This window comes from Chenopodium quinoa, unplaced genomic scaffold, assembly GCF_001683475.1.
Source record: "Chenopodium quinoa cultivar QQ74 unplaced genomic scaffold, ASM168347v1, whole genome shotgun sequence".
NCBI classification, from domain to species: Eukaryota; Viridiplantae; Streptophyta; class Magnoliopsida; order Caryophyllales; family Amaranthaceae; genus Chenopodium; species Chenopodium quinoa.
This window is the reverse complement of record NW_018743199.1, coordinates 1,422,968-1,439,566: the sequence shown is the minus strand read 5'-3', so window position 1 is coordinate 1,439,566 and position 16,599 is coordinate 1,422,968. Positions and strand designations below refer to the sequence as shown.

The 16,599-nt window shown below is 36.8% G+C and overlaps 1 protein-coding gene across 1 annotated transcript; it reads right to left on the bottom strand.

The window, feature by feature from the left end:
* Positions 1–14,425: 14,425 nt before the first annotated feature.
* On the bottom strand, positions 14,426–16,207 carry LOC110733384 (probable L-type lectin-domain containing receptor kinase S.7). Its single transcript, XM_021913423.1, has one exon. It carries the CDS (start codon positions 15,734–15,736, stop codon positions 14,657–14,659), a length of 1,080 nt encoding a protein of 359 aa, XP_021769115.1. The 5' UTR covers positions 15,737–16,207; the 3' UTR covers positions 14,426–14,656.
* Between the last annotated feature and the right edge of the window lie 392 nt (positions 16,208–16,599).

Below are 16,599 nucleotides of genomic sequence, written 5' to 3'. Positions count from 1 at the left end.
ACCATTCAAATCAAGCAAAATATTTAAGGTTGGAATATGTCAACTTAATATAGTATATAATTATTTATTCGGTTGGTTTCAAAAAAAAAAAAAAGTAGAAATATGTCTTAATTATATTTTGACCTAAAACCTAATTGACCCAAGTGAAACCAAACTTGTTAGAACGTGTAATATAACATATAATATATCGATACGATTTTACTATGAGTAAAAATAATAGTTGGATCATTATAACTCTTAATCACTTCGTTAGCATAAAATAATTGGATCATTAATGGAAAAACGAAGATTTTGCCCTTAGTCACGAAAGGAGAATAATGAATAAAGTTATAAAGCTAAGAGCAAGTGGACAAATTGATTAATTATTCGAAACCCTTATTTGTTAGATTTTCTAAAAGGTGGTGTGTTTTCTTTCCACAATTTCTTATGATGTCCCTCACCATCACTTGTTGACTTGTTGGTGTGACAAGTTTAAATAGGGTTATAAATGATGCAAATGTGGAGTTATAATCAAATGTACATGTTTGAGATTTTTAATTCAAATGAGGTTATTAACAATGCATATTTTGAATTACTAACAAGGATACAGAAAAAGGTTAGGTGAAAGATAAAATGAAAATAATCCTGCTACATTACTAATTGGTTTTTGAGTAAAGTTATGTGCATCATGTACATGTCTATTACGGATTCTCACACAACAGCGGACTAACGGAAGTATTTGTTACTCAATGTCGATCTATTGTTATGCTCGAGCTATCAGGGTTTAATATTTTGGTCTAGATCCCTCGAGTCGAGTCACACTGTGTCATTGGACCACTAGCTTTCAGGGGTATAGCTTATTTATGGACTCTAGACTCTCTAAGTATACTTCTTATTTAGTCTCACTTTAGGCCTTAGCCCAAGAGAGAAGTCGGGCCTTTAGGTTAGCAAGTTGTTAACACCAAGGCCTTTACGCCTTAGCCCAAGAGAGAAGTCGGGCACACTACAAGGAAAAGTCCTGCTCACCAGCACACATTGATGAGGTTAAAGAAGTTGATGAGAATGTGTAGCCCAATAACACATGACACGATCAATTCAGCTCAAGGTTAGAGGTGTCCACCGTGCGAGTCGTGCGAGCTGGGTTAGGGTTAGGTGGGTCGCGGGTTGGGGTTTCATGACACACGGCACGACACACGTAGGGTAGGGTGGGCCGGGTCGTGGGTTGGGTCGGAGAAGTTGGACACACCAGGGTTAGGTTCGTGGGTTAGACGAGTCGTGGGTGGGTCGAGCTGGGTTTGTGGGTTAGACGGATCGTGGGTGGGTCGAGCTGGGTTTGTGGGTTAGACGGGTCATGGGTGGGTCGAGCTAGGTTCGTGGGTTAGACGGGTCAAGGTGGGTTAGTGAGTTAGGGTGGGTCGAAGGGTGGGTTAGTGGGTTAGGGTCGGGTGGGTTTGTGGGTTAGGTGGGTTAGGGTCGGGTGGGTTAGTGGGTTAGGGTCGGGTGGGTTTGTGGGTTAGGTGGGTTAGGGTCGGGTAGGTTTGTGGGTTAGGGTCGGGTGGGTTCGTGGGTTAGGGTCGGGTGGGTTGTGTGGTGTTTTAATTTTTACAAAATTAACAATTTGATGGCTTGCTCTTAATTAAGATGCCTACGTATCCTTATATTATAAAATAAGGAATCAAAGCCAGCGTAGTTCTTATATTGTACTTCTTTTGAAATTTGGGGGGGGGGGCTTGGACCTATCTTTAGAAAACTAAAATTTAATTTTGCAATTAAATTGTAATTTTCGAAAAATAAGTTGCCTACGTATCCCGAAAGAATCAAAGCCCACGTAGTTCTTAGCGTACCTGATTTAGACTTTTCTAGCCACCCATGTTTGTTGCATCATCATCCCCGGAAGCTGCATCATCCGTTGACGACTCCAATATCATCACAGGATCATCTTCATCGTCTTCGTCTTCCTTTAAACCTTGAGTTCTTCTTTCAGCTTGATCCCAATCTTTCTTACAAACACAAATTTGAATGCTTTCCGGAGTTAAGCGAGATCTTTTTTCATCTAACACTCTTCTACCTGCACTAAAAGCAGACTCGGAAGCAACAGATGAAGCGGGAACTGCAAGTATATCTTTTGCAATTCTCGCCAATATAGGAAAACTTTTTTTATGTTCTTGCCACCATTTTATAATTTGAAAGTTGTTGTTGGTCTCATGTTGATATGACAAATAATCATTAATAGCAAGTGTTGAAGAAGATGATGATGAGAATGATGTAGATGCTTTGTGTTTTTTTTTTCATAACTTTATCAAGAAAACCAAATCTAGAATCGGAAGTGCTAGTAGTAGTTGGTGTTGCCAAATCAAAACCATAAATAGATGCATAATGATCATAAAGGTCTCCCAAAACAGATTTGCATTTGTTAATATATTCACTAACATCATAATCGATACTTAAACTTGTATAATAAAATTCTAAAAGATTTTCCAAACCTTCAGCTTTGACACCGGGGTCAAGAATAGCAGCAATTCCATAAATGATTGGAAATTCACTAAAATAAGTATGCCACTTACGTTTCATGCTATCAAGAACGGGACGAAGTCCATCAATCTTCATATGCTCTTCGATGGTGTGAACAACTTTAACACACTCAATTATGACTAAATGAACGTTAGGCTCATAAATATAAGAGAAAATATGAGTTGCACTATCAAAAGCATTTAAAACATCACGAACAAAAGAAGCATTAGTCCAATGACTTTCGGTTATTAACTCAGTAGGATCAACACGAGTCTCATTGTAAAGTTGGGTCAAAATATCACGATACTTTATAGCATCACTCAACAACTTGAAAGTAGAATTCCAACGGGTAGGGGTATCAATAGACCATTGTCTTTTCTTAAGACCTCTCTCTTTACACATAGCTATGTACTTTCTTCTAACTGACTGAGTAATCCTAATCCATTTTATAACTGTTCTAATTGGGTTTAGCAATGGTTGCAACTCAGCGAGACCCTCTTGAACAGACAAATTCAAAATATGAGCACAACATCTAACATGCAAGAGACTACCACCCAACAACAAATTCAACTCGGAGTCATTTTTCAAATAGTCAATACACTTTGTGTTTGCAGTTGCATTATCAAGAGACAAAGAAAAAACTTTATTATTCAAGTGAAATTCTTTTAAACAATCCAAAATACGAACTTTGATGTTAAAACCGGTATGCCTTTCTTCCATAGCTTGAAAACATAGTATACGTTTTTGAATAAACCAATCATCATCCACCCAATGAGCAGTAATGCAAAGAAAAGGTTCGCCAAAACTAGAAGTCCATGTATCACTTGTAAAACTAACACGACCATCAAAAGTACGAAATAATTCAATCAAACCACTCCTATACTTATAATAAGAAGTTTGTGTATAACGTCTTAGGGTATTTCGGGGGACACGAGTAAATGCAGGTTGTAATGCAACTTTATTAAAATGCTCAACGTTTGCATTTTCACCGTAACTAAAAGGGTATTCATTAGCAATAACTAAAGTACTCATTTCATCAATCATTCTATCTTTATTATAAATGAAAGGTGTACCTCCGCCGGGTTGGTTCATGTATCCACCCAATTGTGTTTGGACGCCACCCCCCGAAGGACGGGGGCCATTTTCGAACAAGTCGTGTTTATTTTGCAAATGCCGACTCAAGGTTCCGGTTCCATCTCCCGTTTTCCAATTATATGACTTGACATTTGCACCTAGCGCCTTGCAAACTAGGCATGTACACGTGAACCTCTTTGGTTGACCAGGTTGCCATCCCGGGGGTGTGACCTCAACTCGTTCAAAATGTTTCCACACCCAAGAAAAATGTGCTCGACCTCTACTTTCACCGCCACCACCTTTCATAAATCAAATTATTAAAATTAATTTTTAAATGCTATTCATGAAAATAAGCTTTTAAATTTTAAATATTTTAATTATACTTATTTAAACGCATTTTTCATGGTAATTAACTAATTGTAAATCATAGAAAATTGGAAACTAAACTAACTTTATAATCATTAATAATAGTTTTTTTAAATATTCATAACAATAAAAATTTAATTAGAAATTACCTTGAGATGAAGGTTGAGATGTTGGTTGCGATGGAGGTGGCATAGTTGAACTTGATGATTGGTGGGACTCGTGGGAGAAATGTTGTGGTGGAGACGTTTGAATATTTTGCCTATCTCCTAAACCATAATCTCCATATTCATTGACAAATTGGTTTAAATTTTCCGTATTAATTTCATACGAAAAATTTGCACCACCACTCCTTTGGCTACCACTTCGACCACCACTTTGACTCCTTCCCATTCCTCCTCTTGAGCTCATTTTTTTTTTTTGTATGATTACTAATTATAATATGGAGAAGAACTTTTTTTTTTAGAATCTTAAGAATACTAATAATAATATTAAGGAGATTTTTTTTAACAAAAATATAACTCTATATAACACTTGAGAATTTGAGAACAATAAGAATTTTTAAGTAAGAGAGAAAGAAAGCTTGAATTTGTGTGGAAATTTGAGTGAAATGGAATTGGTATTTATAGGAAAAATAGAATGGATGATCATACACTTAAAAAACTAGCCGTTAGATACAAAAAACTAGCCGTTAGATTCAAAAAACTAGCCGTTTTTTTTTTTAAAATGGATGTTAGGCCGTGCGGGTCGTGCGAATTGTGCGGGCTGTGCGGGCCGTGCGGGTTGTGCGGGCCGTGCGGGTTGTGCCGGCCGTGCGGGTTGGGTGGGTCATGCGTGCGGGTTAGGTGGGTTGGCTCGTGCGGGTTGGGTGGGTCATTCGTGCGAGTGGGCCGTGCGGGCTGGGTTGTGCCAGGTGGGTCGGGTTAGGTGGGTTCACGGGCTAGGTGTGTCGAATTAAATGAGTCAAAACGGGTTGTGCGATTTGGGTCGAATCAAACGGGTTAAACTAAGCTGGGTTGAAATGGGTTGTGTCGAAAATTTTGGACCCACGACACAACCCGGATTAAATCCGAGCTGTGCCGGGCTGTGCCGGATTGAAACCGGGTCGGACCCACGTGACCCACCAGCCGTGCGAGTTAGGGTGGGCTGGGTCCAACCCGGCCCACTGGCCACCTCTAAGGTCCCTTCACAAAATCACAAGTACAGAGTCCAATCAGTAGGCCTATCAAGGTTTCATACACGTTACTATCCCAGGACACCCCGTCCCCTCCCGCACAAAGGAAGTAATGGAAAGCTCAGAGAGTCAGTGTTATGCTCTTCTAACCTTACATTATCATCTTCAATCTGGTAAATAGAGACACCACCATGTTCTCAAAACAAATACATGTATAGGTTTCTATTTACACATCTCGTTAGTCTTCTTGCTTTCAAGTCCTCATGAGGAAACAAAGTCGGCAATCTGTAGTTCTGTACTCGTATTAGGAATGCATACAGCATTCTTCTTAAGTACAAATACTCCTACCATGTCGATTTTCTCACTAAGTACCAGTTCCGACCACTGTTCATAGGACAAATGTCAAACTACTAAGACACTAGATAAGAAGAGATATAATCACTATCAGAAATCACAATCTGCAGCTATCTGATCCCATCTATAAGGGGACAATGACTAAGGGAATCGAGACAAGAAGTATGCTATAATACAAAGCTATCACTATCATAACAATGTGATGTGCTTCCTCTTAAGTCATAAACATAAGGAGCAAAATCCAGATTCCAGCCAATTTCTAGACACCACTCACAGTTGATAACAATATCCAACTGTTGAGCCTTTTGATTTTGATGGACAAATTGACAAACTCGACTAATGAATGTTTTGAGTCTTTGGTGAATAAAGGGTTCAAGCAAAGTTCGTTCCGGAGTAGGAACTTGGATGCGGAGTAGCATTCTTTAAAAAGCCTCGTGCAAATCTCACGTTCTAGTTTTAATTGTGAGCACTCAATAATATAAAGTCGGAAAGGAACTCAATGACTTATGTTAAAGACTACTGGAATAAAAGTTAGTTTTAAAAGATAATTTCTTAAAGAAAAGATAATTTGTAAAAGTTTTAATAAAGATAATTATCGAAGATAATTATCTAGTTGTTTTAATAAATAATAAATTTATCTTTTCAAATAAAATCTTTTTAAACAAACTTTTGATAATCTTTTAAATAAATATTTGATAAAGTTAGCAAGTGGTTTTTCTGTGAGAAAATCTTTTATACGGCTAATGGTTATCAAGTTGTTAGGATAGTGGTTTAATTAGATAAGGCTAGGAAACCTCTTCATGATCACAATCTGTCAAGATAACTCCACAAGTTGTTAGTGGGTTGTTGACATGTGGACGTGATTATGGTGGAGGTTAATGACTAAGCCTTCTCTATAAATACTCATGCAAACTATCTCAGAAAAACATAACTCTTGAGCATAAAAATTCCAGTAGCCATCTAATAACAAAAAGAGAGTTATTTTCCTTCATATATTCTTGAGTGCAATAGGTATTTGTAATCACAGATTGTATTCAAGTACTTAGGGGTTGGGATTGTGAGTTTGTAAAGTGAGGTCAAGGAAGCTTCGTTGCTGAAGTCTTCTGTGAGAGTTGGGAACAAGTTCCTAATTTGTGGAACTTGTTAACGGGTTTGAATCTTCACTTGTAAAGAGTTTGATTACTTAGTGGAAATTTAGAAAAGCCTATATCTTCTCTCGTCACTATTTCATTTAGTTAAATTCCGCAAAAAGTTTTTAGATTTCACCTCAAATACAATTCACCCCCCCTCTTGTATTAGCCAGTTAGACTTTCAGTTGGTATCAGAGCAGGAACTCAGAACACGCAGGCAACCCTGTTGAGTAAGTTCCTGGAAAATGGCTTACACAGAGGAAAAGGAATTCGGGAGTACATCCATTCAAAGGCCTCCATACTTCAACGGCAAATTTTATCCTTATTGGAAGGATAAGATGGAAATCTTTATCCAAGCAGAGAATTATCAGGTATGGCGAATTATACAAGTAGGAGATTACGAAATTACGAAAACGAATGCTAATAATGAGGTAATCCCTAAACCTATGGATGAGTATGAAAAAACTGATTTTGAAAAACTTGAAATGAATGCTACTGCCAAAAAGTTTTTAATTTGGGGACTTGGACCCGATGAACATACTCGTGTCAAAGGGTGCAAGTCCGCAAAGGAAATTTGGGATCTTCTGGAAGTTACACATGAAGGAACGTCAGATGTTAAACGTTCCAAAATAGACATTCTTTTGTCTCAGTATGAGCGCTTTGAAATGGGAAACAAAGAATCCATTAAAGACATGTTTACTCGATTTAAAGGTATTACTAACGAACTAACGTGTCTTGGCAAGATAATTCCTATAGATGAGCAGGTCAGAAAAGTCTTAAGAAGTCTTCCAGACAATGACAGATGGAGAGCAAAGGTTGCAGCGGTGCAGGAATCAAAAGACTTCACCAAGTTCAATCTGGAACATCTTGCGGGTTCCCTCATTACTCACGAGATCCAGTCGAACAATCGGACTCAGGAGACTGTCAAAAGTCAAGGGCTAGCATTAAGAGCTAATGAAGAATCCGAAGAGAAGTCTGACATCGATGAAGAAGAAGCTGCAATGTTGGTGAGAAGGCTGAAAAAATTCTACCGTAACAACAAGTTTTTAGACAAGAAGAAAGGATACAGTAAAAGAAATCAGGAACCCAAAGCCAAGTCTTCTTGTCACAAATGTGGAAGCACCAACCACTTCATCAAAGAGTGTCCATTATGGGAATCTGAGAAAGGCAAGGGAAAAGAAGCTGATCAAAGCAGAAATTCCAAGCCTAACTTTTCTAAAACAAATTTCAGGAAAGCAATGATTTCCACGTGGGGAGAATCAAGTTCCGAAGAAGAGGAACAGGAACACACAGACGATGAAGTAGCCAATCTCTGTCTAATGGCAAAGCATGATGATGAGGTAGTCATTCAACCTAATTATTTGAAATCTCTCTCAAAGGATAAATTAATCTCTTTATTGTTAGAAACCTTAGATGAATATAAAGAATTATGTGCAAAACTAAGGCAAGCCGAAAAGGCAACTGGAATTTGTAGAGATCATGTTAAGTATCTGAATAGCTTAAGAAATGATGTTCAAGGCAGATTCTTTGAATTGTTAGATAAAAATATTATGCTAAAAGAATCCCTTGAAAGAGTCAAGAGTGAGAATATCATGCTGAATATTGAATTGACTCAATATAAAATGTTGTGTACTAACATTGATTCTTGCAGGTCTACTGAAGTTCCTTTAATCATGTTTAATAATGAACTAGAGCATGTTAAGAAAGAGATAAAGGAAACCAATGATAAAAATGAGAAACTAGAAAAGGACCTAGAAATTGCAAGAAAAAGGAAAAATACAGCAAGCACGGGTGTTCCCAAGTGGGTAAAGGAAGCTCAGACAAAAAGAACAGAAGGTCTAGGCTATGTTCATAAGAAGAAGTCCACTGGAAAGAAAAAGAAATATGTGAACTTACCTAGTGAGACCGTTTGTTCTTTCTGTGGTAAAAAGGAACATCGCAGTGAAGAATGTACTAAGAAAGCAAATCTGTACAATAAGAATGTGAATTATGTTTGGCAGAAGAAATCTGATTTAAATGTGTCAACACAGGAACCCATGAATGAAAGGGTTCCTACTACTAACTCTTAATTTCTTTTGCAGGTCGAAGTGAGGGGGAACAACCAGTGGTACCTCGATAGCGGTTGTTCTAAGCACATGACAGGAGATGAATCCAGATTTCTCTCACTGACGGCCTATACAGGGGGAACAGTGACCTTTGGAGACAATAAGAAAGGCAACATTGTTGCTGTTGGCAAAGTAGGAAGGTCAAGTTCCCATGCAATTGACAATGTATTTTTAGTCGAGGGTTTGAAGCATAATCTACTCAGTATTTCTCAGTTTTGTGATAAAGGAAACTTTGTAAGCTTTTCTTCTGAAAAATGCAAAATCATCAACAATAACACTGGTAAAATCGTTTTGGAAGGAACTCGTAAAGGGAACACATATACCGTGGACCTTAACAAAGTTCCAAAATACAATCTATCTTGTTTAAGTGTTATTGAGGATGATCCACTTCTATGGCATAAACGTTTTGGACATGCTAGTCTTTCATTGCTTGACAAATTAAGGTCAAAGGACTTGGTAATCGGATTACCTTCTATCAAATTCCTAAATGACAAAATTTGTGAAGCCTGCATCAAAGGAAAGCATGTTCGATCATCATTTAAATCAAAGAAAATGGTAAGCACCACAAAACCATTGGAACTCATTCATATGGATTTGTGTGGCCCCGTTAGAATTCAAAGTAGAAGTGGAAAAAGATATGTCTTAGTTCTTGTGGATGATTATTCTAGATTTACATGGGTCATATTCTTACATAGTAAAGATGAAACTTTTGATATGTTTATGACTTTCTTGAAAAAGACACAAAAATCAATAGGTAATCAACTTATTCATATGAGAACTGACCATGGTACGGAATTCGAAAATTCCAAGTTTGATGAATTTTGCAGAGAACAGGGAATAAGTCACAATTTCTCAGCGCCAAGAACACCACAACAAAATGGTGTGGTTGAGAGGAAGAACCGAACATTGGAAGACATGGCAAGAACAATGCTAATAGCAAGTGGGCTTCCAAGAAATTTTTGGGCAGAAGCCGTCAACACAGCATGCTATATCGTCAACCGAGCCATGCTCAGACCAATGTTGGACAAGACACCTTATGAACTGTTAAAAGGGAGAAAACCTAATATTGCTCATTTAAGAGCTTTTGGATGCAAATGTTTTGTTCACAATAATGATAAAAGAAATCTTGGAAAATTTGATGAAAGGAGTGATGAAGCAGTCTTTTTAGGATATGCATCTAATAGTAAAGCTTATAGAGTTTACAATAAGAGGACTATGTGTGTAGAAGAAAGTATACATGTGATTTTTGATGAAACTAATAATTATGGTTGTATACAGGAATATGAAGATGGAGATTTTGAAATTGGTCTCACTCGTTCAACAGACCAAGATGAAGAATTAATTCCCAGAAAGCAGCATGTTCGAATTACTGAAAATACTAATAAGGAACCTACTGAAGTTCCAAATAATACTGAAGCCTCTGATCAAAATACAGAAGAAACAGAAAATACAGAAGGCGAAGCAAATGCAGAAGCAGAACACCATGAAGAAATGGAAGAAAGAGCAACTCAAAATAACACTTTTATACCAGCTCAATCATTCCAACCAAAGCCATGGAAACATCAAAGGTCACACCCCCTGGATAAAATTATAAGTGACCTAAGCAAGGGAACTCAGACGAGATCCCAACTGAGAAACTTCTGTGCATTCAACGCCTTCTTATCAACACTGGAACCTCGAAATCACAAAGAAGCCTTGGAAGATGCTGATTGGATTGTTGCCATGCAAGAGGAATTAAATGAATTCGAAAGAAACAAAGTGTGGCACCTTGAACCCAAACCAACAAATCAAAAGGTTATTGGTCTCAAATGGGTATACAGGAATAAGCTAGATGAACATGGCACAATTGTAAGGAACAAGGCAAGATTAGTTGTTAAAGGCTACAATCAGCAGGAAGGTATCGATTTTGAGGAGACTTTTGCTCATGTAGCTAGATTAGAAGCAATTCGTATTTTAATTGCATTTGCTGCATTTATGGGTTTTAAACTTTATCAAATGGACGTCAAATGTGCTTTTTTAAATGGTTTTTTAAAGGAAGACGTCTATGTTGAACAACCACCTGGATTTGAGGATCCAAACTTTCCTAACCATATTTTTAAACTTGATAAAGCACTGTATGGATTAAAACAAGCTCCAAGAGCATGGTATGAAAGACTTTCAAAATTCCTTTTACAAAATGATTTTAAAAGAGGAAAAGTTGACAAAACTTTGTTCTTAAAATCAAAAGGAACTCATTTATTAATTGTACAAATTTATGTTGATGATATTATTTTTGGTGCAACTAATGAATCCTTGTGCAAGTACTTTGCTGATTTAATGAGCAGTGAGTTTGAGATGAGCATGATGGGGGAACTCAACTTCTTCCTTGGGCTCCAAATTAAGCAAACTAACGAAGGAATAATGATCCATCAGCAGAAATATGTGAAGGAGTTATTAAAAAAATACGGTATGGAAAGCACAAAGATAAACCACACTCCCATGGGAACAACCACAAGGTTGGACCAAGACCCCAAGGGAACTCGTGTGGATCAAACAAAATACAGAGGTATGATTGGTTCCTTGTTATATTTAACTGCCAGCAGACCTGACATTTCGTTTAGTGTAGGTCTTTGTGCTAGATTTCAATCGGATCCAAAGGAATCGCATCTAACAGCCGTCAAAAGAATTCTACGATACTTGAAAGGGACGGAAGACTTGTGTCTGTTTTATCCAAAAAGTGACTCGTTTGACCTAAAAGGATATGCTGATGCTGACTATGCAGGAGATTTGGTCAATCGTAAAAGCACATCAGGTATAGTCCAATTCTTAGGCTCTTGCATGGTTTCTTGGAGTTCCAAGAAACAAAACACTGTTGCTCTATCCACTGCTGAAGCAGAATATGTGGCTGCTGCTGCATGTTGCTCTCAATTGCTATGGATAAAACAACAGTTGCGTGACTATGGCATTATTTTAGAGTGCGTTCCTATTCATTGTGATAACACAAGTGCCATTTGCATTTCTAAAGATCCAGTACAACACTCTAAAGTTAAGCATATACATATAAGGCATCACTTTTTGAAAGATAATGTTGAAAAGGGCTTAATTAAGCTAGATTTTATTTCTACTGAATTTCAAATTGCTGACATTTTAACTAAGCCTTTAAGCAGAGACAAGTTTGAAAAGATGCGTGTGGAATTGGGGATGCTACGGCTCAAGTGATTTTTGTTTGGAACCCCTAAGGTAAAATCGGATGTAACTAACAATGCTACGCTCAATCTTGTGTGAATAACACAGCTGAAATTACCCAGGGGAAAGATTTGTGAAGTATTGAAAAGTCACTTATACACACTTTTAATATGTTAAAAGTATTGAGCCATGTTGTTTCAAGTTCCTTTTTCATCATTCTTTACTCTCTGTATCATGATCACGTAAATTATCATCATAATTTACAATCAATCTGCTCTCATTTATCTTTTTCGTTTTTTTTTATTTTTCTTCTTGTTATTTTCTTTCTTATCTTTTATTTCTATCTTATTTTTTATTCTTATCTTTTTCCTTCCTTATTTTTCCATGATGAATTTTTCTATTCCTCATAGAATTCAAAAATACAAAAAGATCTTATTTGCTACGTAAGATAAGAAGCATGTATATCAACTTCTTAACTTACGATTTTATTTTATCAACATTGAATTAGATGAGTGCAATTATTTCACCAAATTAAATCCTACTACCTCTAAAACTACCCCACTACCTCACAGTTTAAACCGTCACTTTTCTTTCTCACTCCTCCCCATTAAACTCTTTTTCTTCTTTTCACTCCACCTTCATCTATCAAATCAATTAAATTCCCCATACACTCCCATAACCGGCCTCACTCTCTCTCCTTCCTATTCACACTATTCATCTTCTCCTTCCCTTCATTTTACCTTCAACACCATGAAAACCAACCGAAACACCACCCCAAAAACCCGATCACCACCATTCAAACCCTCCTCAAACACGGGGTCTCCACAACCGGTGCCTTTATCAGAGACCAGGAACAATTTTATTTTGGTCTTGTTTAATCTCTCTGAACTTTGGTTTGTACGCCTTTATCCTTTGCTACATTCTCTATGTTCCTCTTCTATTTCCTAAATCGGAACTTGGCTCGTATTTTTCATATGATTGTGTGAGGTTGCTGATGATTTAGTACCTAACTTATTTTTGCCTTGCATTATTTGAGCTCACTATTCCCTACGTAGTCTAGTGGGAGTATAGCAAAATGTTTTTTTTCAATCTTTTGATAATGCCAAAAGGGGGAAAAGACAAACTTCATGGCGGCTAAAGTGTTTACCAAGGAACTCACACATCGAAGGTACAAACTTTTCTAAGTTAATAAAGTCCTAGTAATCTAAGTTTTTAAACTTTTTCTAAGATTTTAAAGTCTTTGTTAATTTTTTCTCTTTTGCTCAGTCTTTTTAAAATAAATACTTTTTAGCTTTTTTTTAAGTTCTTTAATTACTCTGTTTTTTTTTGTTTTCATGTCTTACTTTAAATTTCTGTTGCATGCCTGGATGATTTTATTTACTTAAGTTTGTCAATGTTTGTCATCATCAAAAAGGGGGAATTTGTTGAGCCTTTTGATTTTGATGGACAAATTGACAAACTCGACTAATGAATGTTTTGAGTCTTTGGTGAATAAAGGGTTCAAGCAAAGTTCGTTCCGGAGTAGGAACTTGGATGCGGAGTAGCATTCTTTAAAAAGCCTCGTGCAAATCTCACGTTCTAGTTTTAATTGTGAGCACTCAATAATATAAAGTCGGAAAGGAACTCAATGACTTATGTTAAAGACTACTGGAATAAAAGTTAGTTTTAAAAGATAATTTCTTAAAGAAAAGATAATTTGTAAAAGTTTTAATAAAGATAATTATCGAAGATAATTATCTAGTTGTTTTAATAAATAATAAATTTATCTTTTCAAATAAAATCTTTTTAAACAAACTTTTGATAATCTTTTAAATAAATATTTGATAAAGTTAGCTAGTGGTTTTTCTGTGAGAAAATCTTTTATACGGCTAATGGTTATCAAGTTGTTAGGATAGTGGTTTAATTAGATAAGGCTAGGAAACCTCTTCATGATCACAATCTGTCAAGATAACTCCACAAGTTGTTAGTGGGTTGTTGACATGTGGACGTGATTATGGTGGAGGTTAATGACTAAGCCTTCTCTATAAATACTCATGCAAACTATCTCAGAAAAACATAACTCTTGAGCATAAAAATTCCAGTAGCCATCTAATAACAAAAAGAGAGTTATTTTCCTTCATATATTCTTGAGTGCAATAGGTATTTGTAATCACAGATTGTATTCAAGTACTTAGGGGTTGGGATTGTGAGTTTGTAAAGTGAGGTCAAGGAAGCTTCGTTGCTGAAGTCTTCTGTGAGAGTTGGGAACAAGTTCCTAATTTGTGGAACTTGTTAACGGGTTTGAATCTTCACTTGTAAAGAGTTTGATTACTTAGTGGAAATTTAGAAAAGCCTATATCTTCTCTCGTCACTATTTCATTTAGTTAAATTCCGCAAAAAGTTTTTAGATTTCACCTCAAATACAATTCACCCCCCCTCTTGTATTAGCCAGTTAGACTTTCACCAACAACCTAAACTTATCTGCATAAGGCTGAGAATGGACCGCAATCAAACTCCAATTCAAGAACCGCAATCAACCACTCATACAACAAAATAATGTAACATAACAATTAATGAACAAAAAATGTAAATGGCAGTATAAAAATCAAGATTTTATATGAAAGAATATATTTCATTTCATTCACTACAACATTCTAACTACATCATGAATGTTCTTCACCATACTAGCTATTACAATCAAACCTACAATGGGGGAAAATTTTACAGGGTGGATAAGGATCATACCCAAATCACACAGCAAAGATACAACAAACATACAAGGCATGACAAGGGGAAAGAATACTTGTCACGAAAAAATTGAATCAACTCGTGGTATCATGAGAATCATTATCGACAGTCACATTTACCTTTTCATATTTGAAATCCACCTGATTCATAGGCATTTCAGGGACAACATTCGAGTGCCTACCAAATAACACCACCCAGAAAAACAATGCGACGAATGCCACCAATGTACCACATCCTGTGGCGAATATCAACGCACCAAGAACAGTCAAAAACCTACTCTTATTCCTTCGAATTGGCCGTTCCTCATCACTATGAGCCTGGGGATCCAGCGGTTGCGAATGCAACGAGCTAGGAACGGTCCTGACCCTAAAACTCCAGGAAGATAAACTACTCACTTGTGTAGAATTCCCACTAGACGAGCTAATGCCTACCAAAACCTCCTTATCTCCCCACATTTTCGACAAATCAATCGAAAACGACATCAAAGGCTGAACCGGCTTTTCACTACCAGATTCAGCCAATCTAATCTCCAATCTCTTAGAACTAGCTTCATAATCAATCCAAGAATTCAAAGGTATCCCACCATTCAAAAGCAATCCAATTGAAGAAACATCACTAATATCTTTAGACACAAAACTACTGCCCACATTTACACCAACATGATTACCATTAAAATCACCTACATTATCATCTTTACGAGTATCATACTCAACAGCAACAAATTTACGGTCAATTTTATCAGAAACCCCAAAATACCCTTGATCGAAAACCTGAGAAAGTTCCCCACCACTAGGAAAAATCACAAATGCTAATCCATCTCCATTACCAGGGGTAATTGTAAAGGTAAATTCAGTAGAAAATGAAATTATTGGTTTCGAAGATTTCGAATCAACAAGTTTAAAGGGTTTCTTGTAAACGATTTGCCCAGAACTAGTAAACCCAGATGTAGGGGAGGTAAGATTGACAAAATTACCCTCATTAGCGATCTGGGCATCACCCAGAAGGGTAAAATCGGAATCAAAGTTGGGATTTTGATGGCCATTAAAGCCTTGGAGTGAAAATGAAGAAATGGGTTTTGTAATTAGGGTTAAGAAATAGAAGATTAACAAAGAAAATAAGAAATTATACCTTCGATTTTGATTCAAGGTTGCCATTGATTTCTTCTTCTTCCCAAATGAATCGATGTGCAGGTGGAAATATCTTCGAATCAAAGGAAAAAGGAAGAAAAAAATCTGAAATATTTTTGGGGGATTTTTAATTTTATTTATAGGGAAATATTTTTGCCTACATTCTTGAGGGCAGGATTTTCAGGGATTCACAGAATATAGGTGAGGTAGCCGACGATTGAATGAGAGAGAAAGAGAAAGAGGGAAATAGAGAGGAGTGGTGATTGTTTAATGTTTATGCTATATTCTTCTTGCGGTGGTTACTGGCCAGTAGGACGGTGGCACGTCTTAGCTAGTGGATTTTATCATTTTTTTTATTATTGTTTTCTATTTCTTGAGAGAGTTTATATCATTTTTTTCATTTTTGTTTTCTATTTCTTGACAGGAATTATATCACATTAACCATTAATAATTACGGAGTAATAATGCTCATAAAGTCATAATGAAACAGTACATGTTTCGGGTGAAAACAATGGGACCTTGTCGAAGGTCCGATGAAGTGGAGAAGACTGGATTCGGTCCAAGTGATGTTGGGCCGAAGGTTTCCTGCACAGTAACACACGTAAACTAGCCTCGGGGTGTTGCCGAGGAAGGCCCCTCCGATGCTAAGTCAGTACAGTGTGTAGAAAAAGAACACTATGCAAGAGAATTAATTGCTTGAGGCTCTGCTTGAATGATTGTACAAATGTAATATTGATGGTTTTTATACCTTTGCATATATGGAGAAGTTGGGCCTTAGCCCAATTGGCTTGCCTTGAGGACTGATCTTTGACTTTAGCACAATTGGAGAGGTGAACCTTGACCTTGGGCTTTTAATTGGATCATTCAGTGACTAGGCCCAATTGGACTAA